Source organism: Polypterus senegalus, chromosome 14, assembly GCF_016835505.1.
Source record: "Polypterus senegalus isolate Bchr_013 chromosome 14, ASM1683550v1, whole genome shotgun sequence".
In the NCBI taxonomy this organism is placed as follows: Eukaryota; Metazoa; Chordata; class Cladistia; order Polypteriformes; family Polypteridae; genus Polypterus; species Polypterus senegalus.
The window spans coordinates 77470123-77490948 of record NC_053167.1 but is presented as its reverse complement, the minus strand read 5'-3'; the positions used below and the strand labels follow the sequence as shown (position 1 = coordinate 77490948).

The following is a 20826-nucleotide window of genomic DNA, read 5'->3' as shown; positions in this document are numbered from 1 at the left end:
GCAAGAGTGTGTTACACTTTTACTGCTTAATGCACTTCTGGCTGTAGGCATTAACTAGTCTACCTCAGTGGTTGGTTGGAAGAGAATATAGCTTCAGGGTCATTAGGCGTTATAGATAAACAAAGCTGTTTGTCATCTCTATAGTAGCTCACCTTGTACTTTGAGATAATATGACCTAATGGAAGCATGTAGATTGAAAAGAGCAGCAGACACAGAATAGATCCTGGCGGTACACCATATACAGTCAGTCAGTCAGTCAGTCAGTCAATGTCCAACCCATTATATCCTAACACAGGGTCATGGGGCTCTGCAGGAGCCAATCCCAGCCAGCACAGGGTGCAAGGCAGGAACAAACCCCGGGCAGAGCGGCAGCCCACCACAAACACCATATACAGTACCAAAGAATTTTGTACCTGTTAAGTAAGACTGAAACTAATTTAAGACGCGGCCAGAGAGGCCTATCCCACTGTCCAAGATTTATAAGAGTAATTAATCATCCATCGGGTTATTCAGCAAAAGTGTGTCAAAAATGCTCCTTGGACTCATTTTTATATTAACAGCAATATGCCTGCATAATACCTTATTATAACTGTAACTACCAAGTAATTTTTCTTCCTTTTAGTCATTTTGGTATGTATTCAAACCAGTGTGTGCACATTTATTTTATTCAACTTCTGTAAAAAGCCAAATATTCTAACTGGTGTCAGATAAAGTTCTATTTATCTAGATTATATGCCATTGTGCCAAGTTTATTTGTAAACTTAACCAGCTTGTCTTTTGTATTCATCCATCCATCCATCCTCTTCCGCTTATCCGAGGTCAGGTCGCGGGGGCAGCAGCTTAAGCAGAGAGGCCCAGACTTCCCTCTCCCCGGCCACTTCTTCCAGCTGTTCCGGGAGAATCCCAAGGCATTCCCAGGCCAGCCGGAAGACACAGTTCCTCCAGCGTGTCCTGGGTCTTCCCCAGGGCCTCCTCCCAGTTGGACGTGCCCGGAACACCTCACCAGGCTGGCGTCCAGGAGGCATTCTGATCAGATGCCCGAGCTGCCTCATCTGACTCCTCTCAATGCGGAGGAGCAGTGGCTCTACTCTGAGCCCCTCCCGGATGACTGAGCTTCTCACCCTATCTTTAAGGGAAAGCCCAGACACCCTGCAGAGGAAACTCATTTCAGCCGCTTGTATTCGCGATCTCGTTCTTTCAGTCACTACCCATAGCTCATGACCATAGGTGAGGGTAGGAGCATAGATCGATTGGTAAATTGAGAGCTTTGCCTTACAGCTCCTTTTTCACCACAACAGACCGATGCTGAGCCCGCATCACTGCGGATGCCGCACAGATCCGCCTGTCGATCTCGCGCTCCATTCTTCCCTCACTCGTGAACAAGACCCCGAGATACTTGAACTCCTCCACTTGGGGCAGGATCTCTCCCCCAACCCTGAGAGGGCACTCCACCCTTTTCCGGCTGAGGACAATGGACTCGGATTTGGAGGTGCTGATTCTCATCCCAGCCACTTCACACTCGGCTGCGAACCGATCCAAAGAGAGCTGAAGATCACGGCCTGATGAAGCAAACAGGACAACATCATCTGCAAAAAGCAGTGACCCAATCCTGAGTCCACCAAACCGGACCCCTTCAACACCCTGGCTGCGCCTAGAAATTCTGTCCATAAAGGTTATGAACAGAATCGGTGACAAAGGGCAGCCCTAGCGGAGTCCAACTCTCACTGGAAACGGGCTTGACTTACTGCCAGCAATGCGGACCAGGCTCTGACACCGGTTGTACAGGGACCGAACAGCACTTATCAGGAGGTCCGGTACCCCATACTCCCGGAGCACCCCCACAGGATTCCCCGAGGGACACGGTCGAACGCCTTTTCCAAGTCCACAAAACACATGTAGACTGGTTGGGCAAACTCCCATGCACCCTCCAGGACTCTGCTAAGGGTGAAGAGCTGGTCCACTGTTCTGCGACCAGGACGAAAACCACACTGTTTCTCCTGAATCCAAGATTCGACTATCCGACGGACCCTCCTCTCCAGAACCCCCGAATAGACTTTTCCAGGGATGCTGAGGAGTGTGATCCCTCTTTAGTTGGAACACACCCTCCGGTCCCCGCCCCCCCGTGGCCCTGCCACCAAGGAGTTTTTTGACCACATCGGTGACTTCAGTCCCAGAGATGGGAGAGCCCACCTCAGAGTCCCCAGGCTCTGCTTCCTCATTGGAAGGCATTTTAGTGGGATTGAGGAGGTGTTCGAAGTACTCCCCCCACCGACCCACAACGTCCCGAGTCGAGGTCAGCAGCGCACCATCCCCACCATATACGGTGTTGACACTGCACTGTTTCCCCCTTCTGAGACGCCAGACGGTGGACCAGAATCTCCTTGAAGCCGTCCAAAAGTCGTTCTCCATGGCCTCCAAACTCCTCCCATGCCCAAGTTTTTGCCTCAGCAACAACGAAGCCGCATTCCGCTTGGCCTGCCGGTACCTATCAGCTGCTTCCAGAGACCCACAGGACAAAAAAGTCCTATAGGACTCCTTCAGCTTGATGGCATCCCTCACCACCGGTGTCCACTAAGGGGTTCGGGGATTGCTGCTTTCATGACAGGCACCGACCACCTTGCGGCCACAGCCTCCGGTCAGCCGCCTCAACAATAGAGGCACGGAATATGGCCCATTTGGACTCCATATCCCCCACCTCCCTCGGGACGTGGTTGAAGTTCTGCCCGAGGTGGGAGTTGAAGCTACTTCTGACAGGGGACTCTGCCAGCCGTTCGCAGCAGACCCTCACAACACGTTTGGGCCTACCAGGTCTGACCGGCATCTTCCCCCACCATTGAAGCCAACTCACCACCAGGTGGTGATCAGTTGACAGCTCCGCCCCTCTCTTCACCCGAGTGTCCAAGACATATGGCCGCAAGTCCTCCGACACGACCACAAAGTCGATCATCGACCTGAGGCCTAGGGTGTCCTGGTGCCAAGTGCACATATGAACACCCTTATGCTTGAACATGGTGTTCGTTATGGACAATCCGTGACAAGCACAGAAGTCCAATAACAAAACACCGCTCGGGTTCTGATCGGGGGGGTCATTCCTCCCAATCACGCCCTTCCAGGTCTCACTGTCCTTGCCCACATGAGCATTGAAGTCTCCCAGCAAAACGAGGGAATCCCCAGAAGGTATGCCCTCTAGCACCCCCTCCCGAGACTCCAAAAAGGGTGGATACTCCAAACTGCTGTTCGGCGCATACACACAAACAGTCAGGGGAAACGTCGTCCAAGGTTTTTATTCTTCATCGGAGGTTTGTTGAACTGCTCTTTGTCTCGTCCCTCATCTAGGACCAGTTTGCATAGCTCCTAGGATCATTGGGACGCGCAAACCCCTCCACCACGATAAGGTGACGGTTCAAGGAGGGGTTTTTGTATTCTTACCTAGAATTAAAGAGCTGAAGCCCCAACACTGATTTGATTGACACCACTTAAAACATTTGTCAGTTATTCTCATCATTCGGTCCCATTGTTTAATTCAATTTTGTACCAATTTACTTGCACACTACACCTTGAATTCCCACTTTTAGTTTGATTATGATTGCTGGAATAGGCTCTCGCTTCCCTGTGACCTTTTCCTGGATGACCAGGTATGGAAAATGGATGGGTGGTTGGACTAAACTCTACCTTTTAAACTGGTGGTACTTTAATCAAAAGGTTTCTTAAAATCCAGATAAATAGCATCATATGCACCTTTCTGGACATATGTTTTGTTGCTTTCTCATAGCAGCATTTTCATGAAAAATGATCTTCCCTGTCTGAGCCCATATTGACTGTTTGTCAGTACCCCTGTTATTGACACATGCCTTGTGTTATTCTTTACTACATCCTATTCATTAGGATTTTGGTTAACCCTGCAGTGTTATTTCTGAATGCTTTTGTTGGTTCCTAATAAAAGCATTAGTTTATTGGTAAAACATAAGCATTTATTAATGTTCAATAAAACACCTGTACTGGTATTTGTTTTTTGAGCTAGAATTTTATAGCTTCCAGTCTTAACACTAGAATTACCAGAGCCTACGAAAAAACTCGTGATTCCGTCCCACCTTAAATTGCTTCTTAAATCCCTTCACACCTCTCCGCCAGCGTCCTTTGTTTTCTAAATGTGCTGATAAAGAGAAGCTAGGAGCAGCCGGCTATTCCATCCCCCCACCAATTTAGAACGTGCACGAACTTCTCTCAGCTCATGCCTTGATTGAGCATCTGGGAGTGAAGTGGAGTTTTAGAGTGGAAATAATAGATCGTTATTTGAAACACACGCATTTCATGTGTGTTCCGTTTCTACAGTAATCTGTGTAAACACATTGTTAAAACAGAAACGTTTTTTATATTCTAGTAGTAGATGACAAAATGTAGGCATAAACTATATAATGTATGAAGCCTGAAGTCCAAATAGCAAAGAAACATTTTCATAAAAGGTTCAAATATAACACAACAATTGCGCTTTTATTCAAAAATATAACTGCAGAAACAAAAAGCCGCTTTAACATGCGACATTGACAGCAGTTTATTGCAACTGCTTCCGTGGTGCAAGGGAATCAGTTCTTGCCTTGGAATCAAAAGGTCGCGAGTTCGATCCTGCACCACTCCGTTTTGAGAAGTAAACTGCTCTTAGTCTTACTATTTTAGAATAAAAGCATACATTTGATTTCAGTCTGTAACAGTCGGTGCAATTTATGATCCTTGTAAAGGTTAGCTTTTTTTTTTAAATTCACTTTTCATTCTCTCAGTCGCGTTTAGAACTTACCTGGTAATCTTTTTTTGTTTTTGTTTTATAGTACAAGTGCATTAGAACCCCCAACAGCCAACATAAAGCCAACTCCCCTAGTTCCTACACCAAGCAAAGCTGCAGCAATTCCAGGAAACAAGGCCACACCACGTGCAAGCATTCGGCCAATGATCACACCAGCAACTGTTACTACTCCAACCACTACACCTACAGCAACGGTAATGCCTACAACTCAAGTAGAAACTCAGGAAGGTAAGCTAAAAATATTACTGTATTTTTTTTTTTTTGTGCATTTTTATAACTATAAAATAATACAATCTAGTATTTGTTTCAGCCATTCAGTCTGAGGGTCCAGTGGAGCATGTTATGGTGTTTGGGAGTACTAGTGGATCAGTACGTTCTACAAGCCCAAATGTCCAGACAACATTGTCACAAACAATCTTAACTGTACAGCAGCAGCAGACACAAGCAACAGCTTTTGTGCAGCCAACTCAGCAAAGCCTGCCTCCAGTTGAGCCTGCCAGTCAGGATCCATCTCCTGCGATTGTGGAAGTGGTGCAGATTGAGAGGCCTTCTACATCTACTGCTGTTTTTGGCACAGGTTGTCCTTTCTACTTTAAGCATAATAAAGTTTTTCTGAAATAATTATAAGATTTTGTTTAAAACACCAATTTTTGTGTTTACCCAGTTTTTTCAGGTAGGCATATAAATGACATTTGTGACATTTTCATGTTCTTTGACAGGCTTTAGCATAAAGCACTACTGGTTGCGGACTATGCTGGGTGGCAAATTTTCTGAAGCCTTTATTTATATAAAAACATGCATCACAGCCATGTTGATACCCACCTTGTCTCATTGGGCAACTTTTGAGTTGGTTGCTGCAGTAGATGTATTGATGGGTATTTAGGAGTTCTAGTGCAGTGCGGGGCCAGCTGATGCAAATGCCTTGACTTTCTCATACCAAACACCAGTTAGCCTAACATGCATTTCTTTGGAATGTGGGAGGAACTCCTGATTCCTTAAAGAAAATCGGTACAAACGTCGAGAATGTGTAGACATGTTACAGACTTTTGTACGGGCATTAAGCCATCATTCAAACCCAGTATGCTGGAGCTGAGGGGCACCAGTGCTAGCCACTGCACCACTGTGGAACACAGTTAGTAAAATTAGTGTATTTATTCTTTGAAGATGTCATCATGTGTGCTGTGCCATTATGGCAATCTGTCAATCATGACACTTAAATTAGAAAACTCTAAAGAAACTCCTAACGCTAATACCATTGGCAAAAATGTATTTAATGTCTGTTTGTTGCCCAGTGAATAGAGTTGGTGGCGTTTAAATATTGAGTTTTTATGTGAAAAAGGGAGGACATGTGAAGCCTAATTTTTATCAACAGATGGACAAAGCATGATGTACTGGATAAAGTGGTCAACTTGCAGCAATCCCAGAATTTTTTTTTAATCACTGTCAATTGCAAGTCAGCTATAAGTTCAGCTGTCTTAAAAGTGCAGCCAGGCATTCTTTATCATTAAACAGTTAAACATTATCCCTTCCGTCTTGTTTCTTCTTATTCCACCTGTCTGACACAGAATATACTCCACCTAAACATGGTGTGTATAATTTATCTCTTACTTAATTTGAAGTGATGGTCAAGAAAAAATTGTGAAGTTTTCTTAAAAGATGGAGATTCTGAAATTTCTAATGTAAGAGGTATAGGGTGATCAACACACAACCAGAGCAAGCCATATCAAAGAGTCTATAAAAGAAACCATGTTGAGACTGTCGATGAGGCAGGCCTTCAATTCAAATTCTCGTTTGTGTCTAAACATGTTCTATTTTTGTTCACATGTTGAGGTGGTTTATTTAGCAATATTTTAATAAGTAAAATGCATGCATTTGGGACTTGTAAGCATACAACTTGATGAGTTCTAATGTGGATAATGGGACTTTGTGAGAATAAATCTAGACTACTTGATGTGGATTGTGCGACATGGGTAACTTGAAATCTTTTCATGGAATTTTTTAATGCTGTTCGCTGTTGTCTTGCGTTGGTCACTATAGACCCCAATTATATCACAAATGCCACGTTTCTACATGAAAACATGGGATTTAAAAATTCTCGCAGCCATTATTGCAAACTTAATTTGGGAAGTAACATATTTTTAAAAAATCACCATTAGGTGGAGTATTTAACACTGCGACAAAAACACAATGTTGTCGACTTTCCAAGGCTGTTTGTTGATAATATAGGTAATGCATGGGATTAGGGTTCAGACATAATAACGGATTTGAGTGAAGCACAAAACTGCTAGGCAGTTTCTGTCTAAATCCAGGAGGAACAGCATTGTAACACATGCTGTTGGCTTGTCATGCTTTCTGATGTTAGTGGTCAGAGGGTTGGATGCTGTTACATGACTGCAAGGTTTTGGAGAAAGGTGCTAAGGTAAAAGACAAGCTCGAATTATCTGATTGTACCACTCATAATTTGTGTGTGTTATGGATTTCATAAATCTGTCATTTATTTTTCTATTCTATTTGTAGTTTCAGCCACCCCCAATGCTTCAATCCCAAAAAGACCACGTGAAGAAGGGGAAGAGAATATACCTGATAACACAGAAACAATCCAGGAAGATGTGGCAGATCAGCCTATCCCAAAGAAGCTCAGAATCATTCAGAGAGTTGGCCCTGAGGTTGTCTGTAGTCATATTTTTATACTTGCAGTTAAAGTTTCTAAGATTAAATATAAATAAATAATTTTAAGTATTTTTCCATTTATAGGAAGAAATTGTGGTGGAAGATAGTCCCGATGTTGAAACAGAGGTCCAGGCTGAAAGCCAAGAACCCCAAGTTCCTACACAGGTAAAATAAAATAAGGCAAGTAATGAAGGTGTACTTGTTACTTGCCTTGGAGCATTTTTTTTTTTTGTGTGACCTTTTAACTAGTGGTTGGTCAGGTGTGTACCAGTGACTTGGATGCAGTCTGTACTGCTAAATTTTTGAAATTGTAAATTAAAGTGTAAGTGTATTGTAAGTAGGGATATCAATATTGATACTCTTATTCAGAGTACTCTCTCTAATATGAGTGGTGGCTTTGAGGCTAGGGACCTTGCACTGGCAATCAGAAGGTTGCCGGTTCCGAATCCCGTAAATACCAAAAAGGGACTCTGCTATGTTGGGCACTTGAGCAAGGCCCCTAACATGCAATTGCTGAGTGCTCTGAGTAGTGCGAAAAGCGCTATATATATGCAAAGAATTTTTATTATTATAATGTGTCTCTTGAAGGTGGTTGGTAATTGGGCTTAAGAGCTGTTGTCATCTACCTACAGTTGAAAATTTTTTTTAATACAGCTGAGGGAACTAATTTTTTTTTTCCATTGCTTATGTAGCATCCCTCAGTTTTTACTTAGTGAGCCGAGCTGAGTATATTTTTTTCCAAATCGTAAATCTAATAACTTTCTTGCTATACTCGGCACTATCTTTTAATAAACGAACCTATGTTAATAACCTAATGAACTAATAATTAGAATCTATAATGTAGCGAACTTGTACTGTGACAAAAAAGGTACAAGTTAGTCTTAACAGCCTGTGTAATGTTATGGTACTTGTAAAAGGTAGCTATTTTTACCCCAGTTTTATTCAGTCATGTTCATTCTCCCCTCGCTCTGACACTGTTTTCAAATAAAAATGTGATATAATGAAACAAATGAACTTTTATGTGTTTTTTTTAAATTTGGTTTTTAATCCTTTTTATTCTTAATTAAAACTTGTTTCATTGATTTGTAATAGTCTCAAATCAAATGTATGTTTTTTTATTTAATAGTAACAATAATAGTATCCCACCACTCAAAAGCGATAAATGCAAGAAAGACCTGGAATTGAACCAGTACAAAATAGTAGCATTTTCCCCTGTACCAGTGAAGCAGATATCTGTGAGACGGCTACCTTTCCACTGTGAAAGATGCACATGAATGTAAATGTCTTTACTTCGTATCATTTGATATTTGGGCTTCAGTTTTCACACATTGACAGCAGATTTTTTTTTTCTTAGTTTGTATTCTTTAATAAAAGCATACTTATTTTGTTATACTTTTTGCGAAAGTGTTTATTTGTTATTTGGACTTAAGTCGTCACATTATACACTGAATGTCAACATTGTGGTTATTAGTATAAAATGAAAAAAAAATTGTTTTCTTGCCTTTCATTTCCTGTCTTCCTACATTTGCACAGATCGTTGTATACACAGAACACACATGAAATGTATGAATTTCAAATAAAGATACATTTTCCTATACAATTCCAGTCACCTCACTTCGAGAAAAACAGACTTCGGCTGTGAAAATTTTGTGTCTGACTTAGCTGCCTTGTCAAGAGAGATGGGTGAGCAGGCTGCCTGCCTATTGCCGATTGACACATTTGCAATACAAAGGCTTTATTAGTGCGCAATTGGCAGAGTAATGAGGAATTACAAATAAAATTAAGGTGGCCCAGCATTACAAATATTTTCGCAGGCTTCAGGGATTCTAAGTTTGAGGTAGAATTTTGTTGTTTCTAGCTTCTATAAATGTTATTTCAAATTTATTTATTTTTTATAAAATTTCACTGGTTAGCCATTGGGGCCTGCTGCTTTCCCAATTTGAAGTAAGTTTATTGTGTCTAGTATCTGAGAGTGTCAGAGGTTTATCCAGTTCCACTGTACAGAGTATCTAGCTTTGGTATTTGTAATGAATCAAAAAACTCAGACTATGTCTTTATCTTTTTTTATCTGGGTAGAATATAAGGGCTTCTGGTATTCTCTAAATGTGTGGGTTATATTTTTATGGTCCATTTTATCTCTGTTTATATTTACTGTTATTGCATTCCTGCTTGTGAATTTGTTGGGCTAAGATTTTATTTTTGTCAATGAAGAAATCACTTCTTGAGTAATCATGACATACTGGTGAGAAGGGAATATGCTGTTAGGTGTGGATTTAAAAATCTGTCTGTCTAATAAGTAATGAACCATTATAATATGTGTAATTATTTTTGCATTATTAGATGTTATTGCCTCTGTAGCTGAAGACCTGTCCATGTATAAACTTAAAATTAGTTTGAGTGGTTCACATTGGGAATAGATGCAAATACATTTTGGATAAAATCTGTCATCCACCTTAGGTGGATAGATATTTTTTTTTATGTACCGTTAAATGCTGTTATTTTGCAATAATCTTGACCACAAGTAATAACATAAGCCACACATTTTGTAGTTTTTCCTGAAGGTACTGTAATGCCATAATGTTTTATATATATTTTACTTGTTACATTCCTATAATTGCTGACTAGTCCTCTGAATCTCTTGAAAAATATTTTGGGCCCCTGTTACTTGGAGCACTGCTTAAATTCAGTAACTCGTTTATGGTTTTTGTTTTGTAGCCGGTATTGTTTGCATGATATCTTCACAAAATGTTCCTGGATTTTAGTTCTGAACCTATTTGATAGAACATCCTACAGAAAACAACACCAGACCATGAAAAACTACTTACTTGGCTGCTGGTTTGAAGTCATTGCTACAGATTTGACTGTTAGCTTTTTTTAAAAGCATAACTAGGCCCATGCTGGCTTTAAATGAATGAACATAAATAACATATTTAAATATTCTGACCTGTGTTGACTGATTTATCTTGTTTTGATTGGGGATTTAACATATGATGATTAGATTATAAGCTACAGCAGTGATTTGTTTTTTTGAGTACTTTTATTATGTACACCTATGACTTTTTATTAAGACTTCAGAAATGCAAATATATTATGTTATCAATTCTTACTGTGTGAATTAAATTTTTTGATTAATATTTTTTGGCCACACCTAGTTGAACTAATTCATAGGTAATGCACATGCTGCCTGTTACTGTGTTGTATTCCCCCATATGATGCATGTAGATTGGAAGATTGACAGAACTAAACACTTCAGTTTTGCATGCTCAAGCCGTAAACTTATTTATAATGTATAGGCTGAAAGAAAATCGCAGTTCTTGTGATGAAGATCACATTATGTCAGATGGTGGTTTTAAAATAGATTAATTACTCCGCTAACCTGGTGTAAACAATGAGAGGTTGTTTTATTTTTTGGCCTCAAAACTGTTTTTTTCATTCTTTATTTAATATGAAGGTGGTAATGGAGGAAGATTACACTTCAATAGATAGCAGCCAGGCTTTGCAACAGACTGCTCCAGGTGACCTCATTCCCCAGTTAACTGAGCAGCAACAAACACACATTCAGGACACTTTAGAAGAGAAGCAACAAGATGTGATTGTGATAGATACAGATTCTGAATCTGAAGAGGAGGAGGAAGCAGAGCAGGTACATATCTGGACTTGGTCATTTAATGTTTGTATTGAACTGCGATGAGTGCATTGCTTTGTTAAGCTGCTATATAGCTGAGGTTTTTTTTTGTTTTTTTGTTTGTTTATAGGAGTATGAAGAGGAAGAGGAAGAAGACGACGAAGAGGATGGAGAAATGGGGGATGAAGGTGAAGAAAGCAATGAGGGTAGTGGAAGTGGTAATGGAAATGAACAATTTGAAGGAGAAGAACATGAGGTTAGAGCATGATTTATGTGATAGTTTTCTTTAAATCAAGTTGCTCCCATTTTGGTTTTCCTTTCTCATTTAGATAAAATCTTGAATTGTTGATTATTTTAATGGTTATATATAAGTACAGAATACAGTAGACCACTTTAATGAAATAAGTGTGTGTTCTTCTGGTTGTCATACCATTCCAATAGATGGCGTGTGCATCACAAACATTTGTGTTTTGTTGCTACATATGTTTTTGGTGCGCTTTCTGCTGGAATGACAAATGCACAGTGCATTATATCACTTAACACATTAAAAAACACATTTAAATAGATGGTGCACTGCAAAGATTAACTCTGAGATTTTCAATGATTACTTAGATTTCAGCCCATCTTACATAGCACAGTTAGTTATCTATTTACTGAAGGTTTTGATCTGCATTAAATGTGTATTAATTAGAATGAGTAAAAAAAATAAGTTCAGTGCTGACTTAATGTCTGACTAAAGTTTTCTTGGTGAGATTGGGATTCTTAAAATCAGTGAAAGTTAAAGTGTTTATCTTTTGTGACCAGGGAGTGGAAATTATGGACACCGGAACAGAAAATGAAGAAAGTTTGGAAACCGCTGAAGCCAGTCATAGAACAGCAGACCCTCAAAACAGTGGTATAAGTTAAATTTATGATGCTTTTTAATTTTTTGTGCAGTTTCAATGATTAGTTCTAGTTTTAAAACTGTCCCTTTAAAAATTGAATACATTTAAATAGTGAAGTGTATTTTTGATGGTTATTTCTTTTAAGCTTTTGCTTATAAATAGCATGTAATGTTGGCATCGTATTTGTCAAAATTGGCTCCAGCCAACCATAGCTCTCGGGTATATTAAGAACAGTTCAGAAGTAGACAGTCTGGCACTGAAATGCTAGCCTCTGAGAGCAACAAATGGAAGAATGAATGAAAGCTTTTTTGACCAAACACAAGTTATCAATCTTTATCATTGTACTTTTGTTCAGTATAGAATTCTTTTAGCTTTATTGTGCTTGACCGTTAGACCAAGATATATACAAAATATGCAGTTCTTCTCTTTCTCTTGGTTCAAAGTAGATTTTGCAGTATGGAATGGAATATAATTCATATTTAAAGTATAAATATCTTTTTGTTCATTGACTACTTGTGATGTGGTTAACTTTAAAGTTAGTCACAAGGCCAGGTGAATCAAAATAGCTTCTTAATCAAAGATTTGTTTTGACCAATTTATCTTTAGATCCTGACTGTATAGCCTTATTTTCTCATAGCATAACCATGCGTGTGTTAGATTTTTTTTTTTTTCTAATTGAATCTGAGAACCTGTTTCTGTTACATTGACTAGTGCTGGGAAAATGCCAAGACGTTTACTTGGTATTTTGGTGAGTAATTTCAAGCTTTCTGGCAAACTGTTTTGATTTTTGGGCAGACTATTTTAAAAGTTTAAAAATGTGTTGTAGTAAAAAGTGTTTCTCTTTCCAACTTTAGATTTTTCTTTGCCGTCTAAGCCAAATGCTTGGATGTTTCATCTCTCATATGCATGTTGTATGTAATATTTCTGTTGCACAGCTAATTCTTTCCCAGGGTTATTTAAAAATAATAATAATTACTCATTACCTGTGATCCTTTATTTCAGGACTACAAATTGTTGGCTGCCTTAAATATTTATTGAAATAAAACCTGCTGCTGTGTTAAGTTCTTGACAGGACATGATTTTCATTTCAAAACATGCAAGGCTGCAGCATAGAAATTAGATGGTTTGGTATTAACTACACTTACCTTGCCAGATTTGTTTTACTTGTCTCCTTCCAACTTCTGTGACATGCTAGGCAAGCACATTAACTTGTTCATTTATATCTTTTAACATGGATTTTTGGAACAAATTTAATCGATGTTGATCAGACATAACCCTCTTAAAATATCACATTTTTCTCTTGCACTTTCTCACTCTCAGCCAGACTGTTTTTAATGAATAGCCAGACACTACAACCTTAGTGGGTTTGAGCGTAGATGCCAGCCTTTTTAACGGGATATTTTGACTTGTTGCAGGAGAAGGTTGTGTTGGTACGGTTGAATCAACAAGTGAGACTTCCAGAGAGCAACATACTCTACAGCCAGCTGCAAGCAATACAGATAGACAAGCACCTCGTCCTCCTCAGTCCCCAAGGAGACCACCGCATCCGCTTCCACCACGACTTACAATACAGGCTCCTGCACAGGAACTGGGACCACCTTCACAGGTCATTATAGTTAACACAATGAAAGATTGCATTGCCTTAAAATCAGTAATGGTAATGTTACAATATGGTGATTGTGTCAGAGCAGCTATTTTGTTGTCATTATTACAGTCAATGATTTGGAATTTATGAACCCTGTGGAGAAAGATGTATCCTAATTTTGTTAAATATTTGCAATGATTATTTTACACAGGATAAATATGATTATAAATTGAGCACACTTTAGTTCTAAAATGGGTATTTAATTTTAAAATTCTTTTCTTCATAGTTGGTTATAATAATGAGCTGTTCTGCCTACTGGTATATTTTTTTTTTCTGAATTGCTGTGAAGTTTTAGTCTTACATGATATCATTGCCTCTCTGAGGCAAAAATCTTCTGAGGACAGATTTATTCTAGTTATTATAGATGTTTAACTTGTGATAATACTCCAAAGACATCATAAAGGTTTCAGGCAGCCACCCATATACAGTAATCCCTCCTCGATCGCAGGGGTTGCGTTCCAGAACCCCCCGCGATAGATGAAAATCCGCGAAGTAGAAACCATATGTTTGTGTAGTTATTTTTATATATTTTAAGCCCTTATAAACTCTCCCACACTGTTAACATTATTAGAGCCCTCTAGATATGAAATAATACCCTTTAGTCAAAAGTTTAAACTGTGCTCCATGACAAGACAGCGATGACAGTTCTTTCTCACAATTAAAAGAATGCAAATAGATCTTCTCTTCAGGAGCAGAGAATTTCAGATAGAGAGAGAGCCCGCTGGCAAAGAAAAGCAAACAATGAAAAAATCAATACGTGTGCTTTTAAGTTTGGCGTCAGTTTCTAAGCAAACAGCCCCTCTGCTCACATCTCCTCCGTCAGGCGCAGAGAACGTCAGAGAGAGAGCGAGATCAAAGCAAACCATCAAAAAGTCAATAAGTGTGCTTTTGGGAGCACCGTGATAAAGCGGCATTTCTTAGAGGTGCGTCTGTATCCACTAGGCAAACAGCTTCTGTGCAAACAGCACCTCTGCTCACAGCCCCTCCGTCAGGCGCAGAGAATGTCAGAGAGGGTGTGAGAGAGGCAGAGACGAGCAATCAAGCTCCATGTGGGATGCATATCTTATAGCATTGAGGAGTTTTAGTTAATATGTAATACATGCTCTGATTGGGTAGCTTCTAAGCCATCCGTCAATAGCGTCCCTTGTATGAAATCAACAGGGCAACAAACTGAGGAAGCGTGTAGCATAAATTAAAAGACCCATTGTCCGCAGAAATCCGCGAACCAGCGAAAAATCCGTGATATATATTTAGATGTGCTTACATTTAAAATCCGCGATAGAGTGAAGCCGCGAAAGTCGAAGCGCGATATAGCGAGGGATTACTGTATTGTTTTTTCAAGCTGTAAAATTTGTTTTTGAAGCATGATGTGCATAGAACAGAGTCCACAACAGAACTGGCTATGTTAGCCCAGGATGGAGGCTTTAAAGGTCTGGAGAAGAACTGGCGTCATCAGAGGGGCCGGCTTTGGAAGTGATGTCATCAAAGGGGCCGGCTTTGGAAGTGATGTCATCAAAGGGGCCGGCTTTGGAAGTGATGTCATCAAAGGGGCCGGCTTTGGAAGTGATGTCATCAAAGGGGCCGGCTTCTGAAGTGACATCTTCTGAGGCGGAGGAACCTTGCAGGATTTCCAGGGAAAGGTCTTTAGGGAACTGAGACAGTTGGCGCACTCTGCCGCCTTCTGGTCAGATGTTTCATTACACTTGCTCAAACCCTTTAGCTGCTTCCTACTCACACGTGTGTGACAAACTACAAATCAGTTCACAAAAAATTGGAGTTCTCAAGACAGTCTGGTCCAAAAAGTTTGTATTACTAGCATGACATCGGCTAATGTCTGCATTAATCTTTATTTGTGTGCAGGCTGGTAGTGGTAGGATTAATATTGTTATATGTACAGGGTGCAGTGAGATCCTTGCATGCCTGAGCGATATGCACCAAGTTGCCACTTTCCAGTACCATGGTAAACATTGTGTGATATAATATACTGTCGCAGTTTCATTTTCTTTTAGTTTGTGATGTGAATGCAAAGATTTGGTTAATACAGATTTCTATCCTGCTGAGCACTCCTTGATACATGAGAAATATCCATAGTCCTAATTACAGGTCACTCCAAACAATAAAGATGATTAAATAATCAAAAGTAATTTTCCCAGACCATATTACAGTTCTGATTTTTACAGCTCTGCATCAAATGAATATACAAGTTCTAACTGATGTGGAGTATTTAAGAAGTGTCCTGTTTTTGTTCTGTATAAAACAGAATGCAAGTTGTGCTTTACACATGGTCGTTTGGTCACCTTTAGAAAAAATTAACATTGCCGATTTTGATGTAGTTCAGCAAGATCTTTTGGGAAGTCATAAACATTGGAGAGCACAATTAGTTAGACAAAATCTTTTCATTATGCATATAGCACAGCACTTATTTTAAGTTCTTAAAATAACATTTGTTTTTGTTTTCACACACATTTTACAAACCTATGCTATTCTAGAATTTCAAATTGGACAATTACCTCATCCCCTCCCTTTTCTTCTAAAGAATGTTTCACTTGGCTACGAGGGTGATGTTTTTCCAAGATTTTCTAAACTCATTTTTTACCCAGGTTACAGTTTGATTGTATACAGTGATAGATGGTGCATACGAGTTTGTTACATTAAAGTCTGATAATAAAAGTTTGTAATATATAGTATCTGTTGGCAGAAGAAAGTTGTTAATATTGTTGGTGTCATCAACAGCGCATGCCAATTCGCCGCCAGTCTGTGGGAAGAGGACTTCAACTTACTCCTGGGATTGTTGGTTCGGTAAGTGGAAAAAATTTTTGATGTGTTTCATGTTGACATATAAAATCAATGTGAATGGTAACCTGCACTTTGAATGGACCCTGGTAATTAAGGTAGCTGCCAGGAGCAGTGAGCAAAGGTTGATTCATGTATTTCATGACCATATCCCAAACACATGTAAAAAGCGTTTGGTTAGAGTTAAAAAAAACAATGTCTTGGCAAACCAGTTAATGACTTAGGAATGCTAAGCTGGTATATACCACAGTTAGAGTATTCCTAATTCAAAATGTCTAGGACCAGATATATTTTGGAATATTTGCATAATACATAGTGATATCTTGAGGACACACGTGGGAAACAAGTAGGAAAATGCAGCCAAAGTAGCTCAATGACAATTCATGCATAGGATATTCATGTTGTAATGCGAATATATTAAACCTAAAAGGTGATCAGTATGATCTGTACGTTCTGTTTTAGTTTCCTTTTACTAAAAAACTTTTAAAATTTTCTGTCACTTTATATAAGCTGCGTGTTATCAATCTGGCCAACAGGTCTGTAATATCTCTAAGTCATTAAACCTGTGGTAGCCTACAATAACACAAGGGATGCATCAATTGTGTGGTACAGGTGCTGACTTTCTACCCTCTTATGCTCAAGCAACATAAAAAAATATAAGAAATCTGTGCAAAGAAAGATGCTTCTACTGTGCCAATTGTAAAGTCGAGATTTGTTTTGGTGACTGTTTCAAATAGGACTGCAATACCTAATCAACAATAATCAGTTATTAACGTTGGCAATGATCACTTTCATAAAATTAGTTGATTATGCTATTAGGCAGAGTACATTCTGCTGCACATTTACGTCACTACTTCATTCAGTTGTGTACGCATTTGAAAAAAGGTAGACTGTAAGCAAATCCTGGAAAAGACAGTGCTTCAAAACTTTTAGGTCACTCTTTACTCCAAACACATTGTATAGGTCTGATCTTGTATGGCACAAGAATACAGTGGAGATGCACAAACATATTTGAATTGGAAACCTTTCATTACAGGCTCTTTGGAAGAGGAAGACTTACCATCCTCCCAATAAGCTGGATTTTAGATCTATGAATACAGTGTTTGCTAGGCATAATGAAATGACTTTTGGGTTAAAGTGAGGAAATATTTGAGTCGGTCTAGCTCTCTACAATGTGAATTAAACTCTAACATATGTGACAGAGTTTCATGGTAGGTTAATAAAAAATGTGTAATTAGCCACTAGCTAGTAAACATTCATATTTTCACTTTCCGATATTTGGGTGTTTTTTGATGTGGTCACTCTGGTAAATTATGGTGCTGCATTACACGTTTGCAGACACTTGGAATGTGTGTATGTTTACAATAAATGGTTGAAGAAACGCAAGTCCCTGTCCAAAAAGAAACCTTTTTTTTTCCTTCAGTCGTATGCAAAGGAAATCACCTGGCCTTTATACAAAATGGAGAAAGATGAGATAATGTGCAAGTACTCATGCAGAAAGCCTAGTTTAACTGGTAAAACAGATTTTGTGGTAGGATCTCAATTTAAATTGTAAAAATTTAACAGTACACTCCCAACAGCAAAGGACATGAAGCAGGTTGTGACAGTACATTGGCTGCAAGCTAACGTACCAAAGAATCTGTGGTGGTGGTGAAAGGTTTCCAGACACAAAACTATGAACTTTCAGTTAAAATTAACTTAACATTTTACTTGGCAAAGAAAAAAGTTTCACACAAATGAAGCCACTTGTTTTGCTGCTAAAGGAAAATAGTATGGACGTTTCAACAACATATTACAACCATGTTCGTTGTGCCAACTGATTTCAAATAATACTGCAGACTTGCACAAAAAATAGAAACTAAACAGATTCTTCTCTGGTAGAATATTGTGGTGGTCAGATATTTACATAATGCTTTTCCAGTAAACATTCTTTCATAGAAACTGGGGAAAAAAACAAACTTAAAGCATGTAATTTAAGTTATATTTTGATGTGTTGGTTTAATGCAATTTTGTTTTTTACAGATTTCATTTTTTAAAAACTGTTCTGTTTTTAAGAAAATTGTGTGTGTTGCAATCAGAGCCAAAAATGCTACTAAGTGTTATTTCTATTTTTTACTATTTTCAATGTATTATGCAAGTGTTTTATAAAATCCTATATTTTGTTAAGAAGTAGTTTCTTAAAAAATTTCTAAAAATTTTACACAGACGTGTTTAATTGGTGGGAGGATCCATTTAATGCACTTCATGTATTTAATTTAAAATGAATTTATTTTACAATTCAACTAATCAATTAATGGACAAAATAATGACCAGATTAATCGATTATCAAAATAATTTAGTTGCAGCCCTAGTTTCAAAACATTTGCATCAAATACCATTGTCATCTGCAGCAGTGAAAAAACACAATTACATAATGTTGGTCTTGGAGGCAGAGTTTCAAAGAAAGATATTGAACGGAGATGACTAAAAAAAGTGTATTATGGTCAGCATCTTGTAATTCTCATCTTCTATGCAGTTGTGCTTTTGGGCTTTTTTTTTTTTTTTCCTAGAATCAGTTTTCCCTCTTCTTTCAAAACAGCAGTTGTTCATCTTTGTATAAAATCTTCAGCTTCTTGGAAATCTGTCACATAGAATAATCTTGCCAGAAAACATTTATGGATTGACATGTTGCTTAAGAAAGCAGTTTAATTTTGTCTATTTTTGAACTTGGAGCTGAACTTGAGGAATTCCAGTACCTTGCCACCGAAGGAAAGACTATGTACTTGGTTTATTGAACAGAATAACTTCTTTCAATGGTGCTAATGCATTTACAAAGGTTTCTGTAATAACTAATTAACATTTAAACGTGACCAAGGACAAATTAAGAGAGACTGAAGGAATGCCTACTGAAAATGAGGATTTGCAGTCGTGTGAATAATTGAAATTGGACCTTTCAAGCAGTAATAGCCATGAGAAACACTAGTTATACCTTGGCTGTGTTTAAATGAATATAATGGTATCTTAATAAAAGAAACTGTCAATTTCCTTTAAAAGAATTCTATAAAAAAAAAATTATTGCCGATTCTTAACTTTTCTACGGGTGTATGTGTGAGTGTTTATATAAAAAAAATAAAATTTCTTCATATTGCCCATTAAATAAAATTATGTAAGATTGAAATTTATATTTAATTTTTTTTGTATTACTGACTGCATATTTTCCATTGCAGCAACATTTTTTTGAAGATGATGACCGAATGGTGCCAAGTACTCCAACGTTGGTTGTGCCCCATAGAACTGATGGCTTTGCTGAGGCCATTCAGTAAGTGTGCCTGCCCTTCAAATAACTTTTGTAGCCATACAGAAAATTAATTTATATTCTGTATGTAATTGAATTTTGGTTTGCATTGAAGCCATACTTGTGTAAGTCATATGGAGTGTAGTATTTTGAAGAGCTGTCCAGACTTTATTCAGTTTGAGGACTGGTTTAATCATGCTTAATTTCTGTAACTCAATTCGATTTGATAACTCACTGCTCTTTCCACTTAAATAAGGGTACATCTGGAAAGCTTTAAATTTGAAAGTTTTCCTTGAATTTTAAAGTTTACCATCCATGAATTCTAAACCTCTCTTAACTGCTAAGTTTAGTTTCCATGTCTCAATTATTAGTTCCCCTCAGGTTGCTGGAGTTCAACGGTTTAGGTTTGGTCCACCAGAAGATATGGCACAGACCAGCTCTAGTCATTCAGATCTTGGGCAGCTGGCTTCTCAAGGAGGTAATCTAATATATAGTTGTCTTAATTTTTCATGTTACAGTATATAATTCCAACTTTTACTGTATATTGTGTATTAATAAGGAATATGAACCACTGCTTCGGTAACTAGTTTTGAAGTTTTGATGCTAGCTTTAAATATTTTACCATTTTCAAGAACAATAATTTATGCCTAAATTTTACTTATTATTTAGGACTAGGCTTGTATGAAACTCCCCTGTTCCTAGCAGCTCATGAAGACGAATCAGGGGGACGCAGTGTACCAACTACACCTCTGCAAGTTGCAGCTCCAGGTAAATGGGGGAAAAATCTCATTAAAACTAACATGTGTCTCTTATTAAATAAATATATCATTTTGAATACTACATTTATACTATCAAGTTTGAATTTTATTTTCCTCTTCATCCTGTAAAGCACTTTGAGCCACATCTCTTGTATGAAAATGTGCTATATAAATAAATGCTTTTGTAAAAAAAAAAAAAAAATTTGTAAATTGGCAAATGGGTACTAAAATTTGTTAGTCCTATATTAATTTTAATTGTTTACTCTGGTTTTGTGAAATGTTTTAATGCGATTTGTTTTTTGCTATCTTCATATTACAATGCATGTAACAATATGCAAACATTTAAGTGATACTATCAATTAAATATTTACATTTATCA

The 20826-nt window shown here is 38.2% G+C and overlaps 1 protein-coding gene across 2 annotated transcripts in view; it reads left to right on the top strand.

The window, feature by feature from the left end:
* tprb (translocated promoter region b, nuclear basket protein) overlaps window positions 1-20826 on the top strand; it is an 87621-nt gene that overhangs the window by 61306 nt on the left and 5489 nt on the right. For both annotated transcript variants that reach the window (XM_039735582.1, XM_039735581.1), the window contains exons 36-47: window positions 4824-5026; window positions 5109-5375; window positions 7316-7464; window positions 7553-7633; window positions 10920-11111; window positions 11224-11349; window positions 11898-11988; window positions 13393-13583; window positions 16356-16421; window positions 19622-19713; window positions 20061-20167; window positions 20359-20457. In XM_039735582.1, coding sequence (XP_039591516.1) covers window positions 4824-5026; window positions 5109-5375; window positions 7316-7464; window positions 7553-7633; window positions 10920-11111; window positions 11224-11349; window positions 11898-11988; window positions 13393-13583; window positions 16356-16421; window positions 19622-19713; window positions 20061-20167; window positions 20359-20457 — 1664 coding nt within the window. The remainder of the gene's footprint in view (window positions 1-4823; window positions 5027-5108; window positions 5376-7315; window positions 7465-7552; window positions 7634-10919; window positions 11112-11223; window positions 11350-11897; window positions 11989-13392; window positions 13584-16355; window positions 16422-19621; window positions 19714-20060; window positions 20168-20358; window positions 20458-20826) is intronic.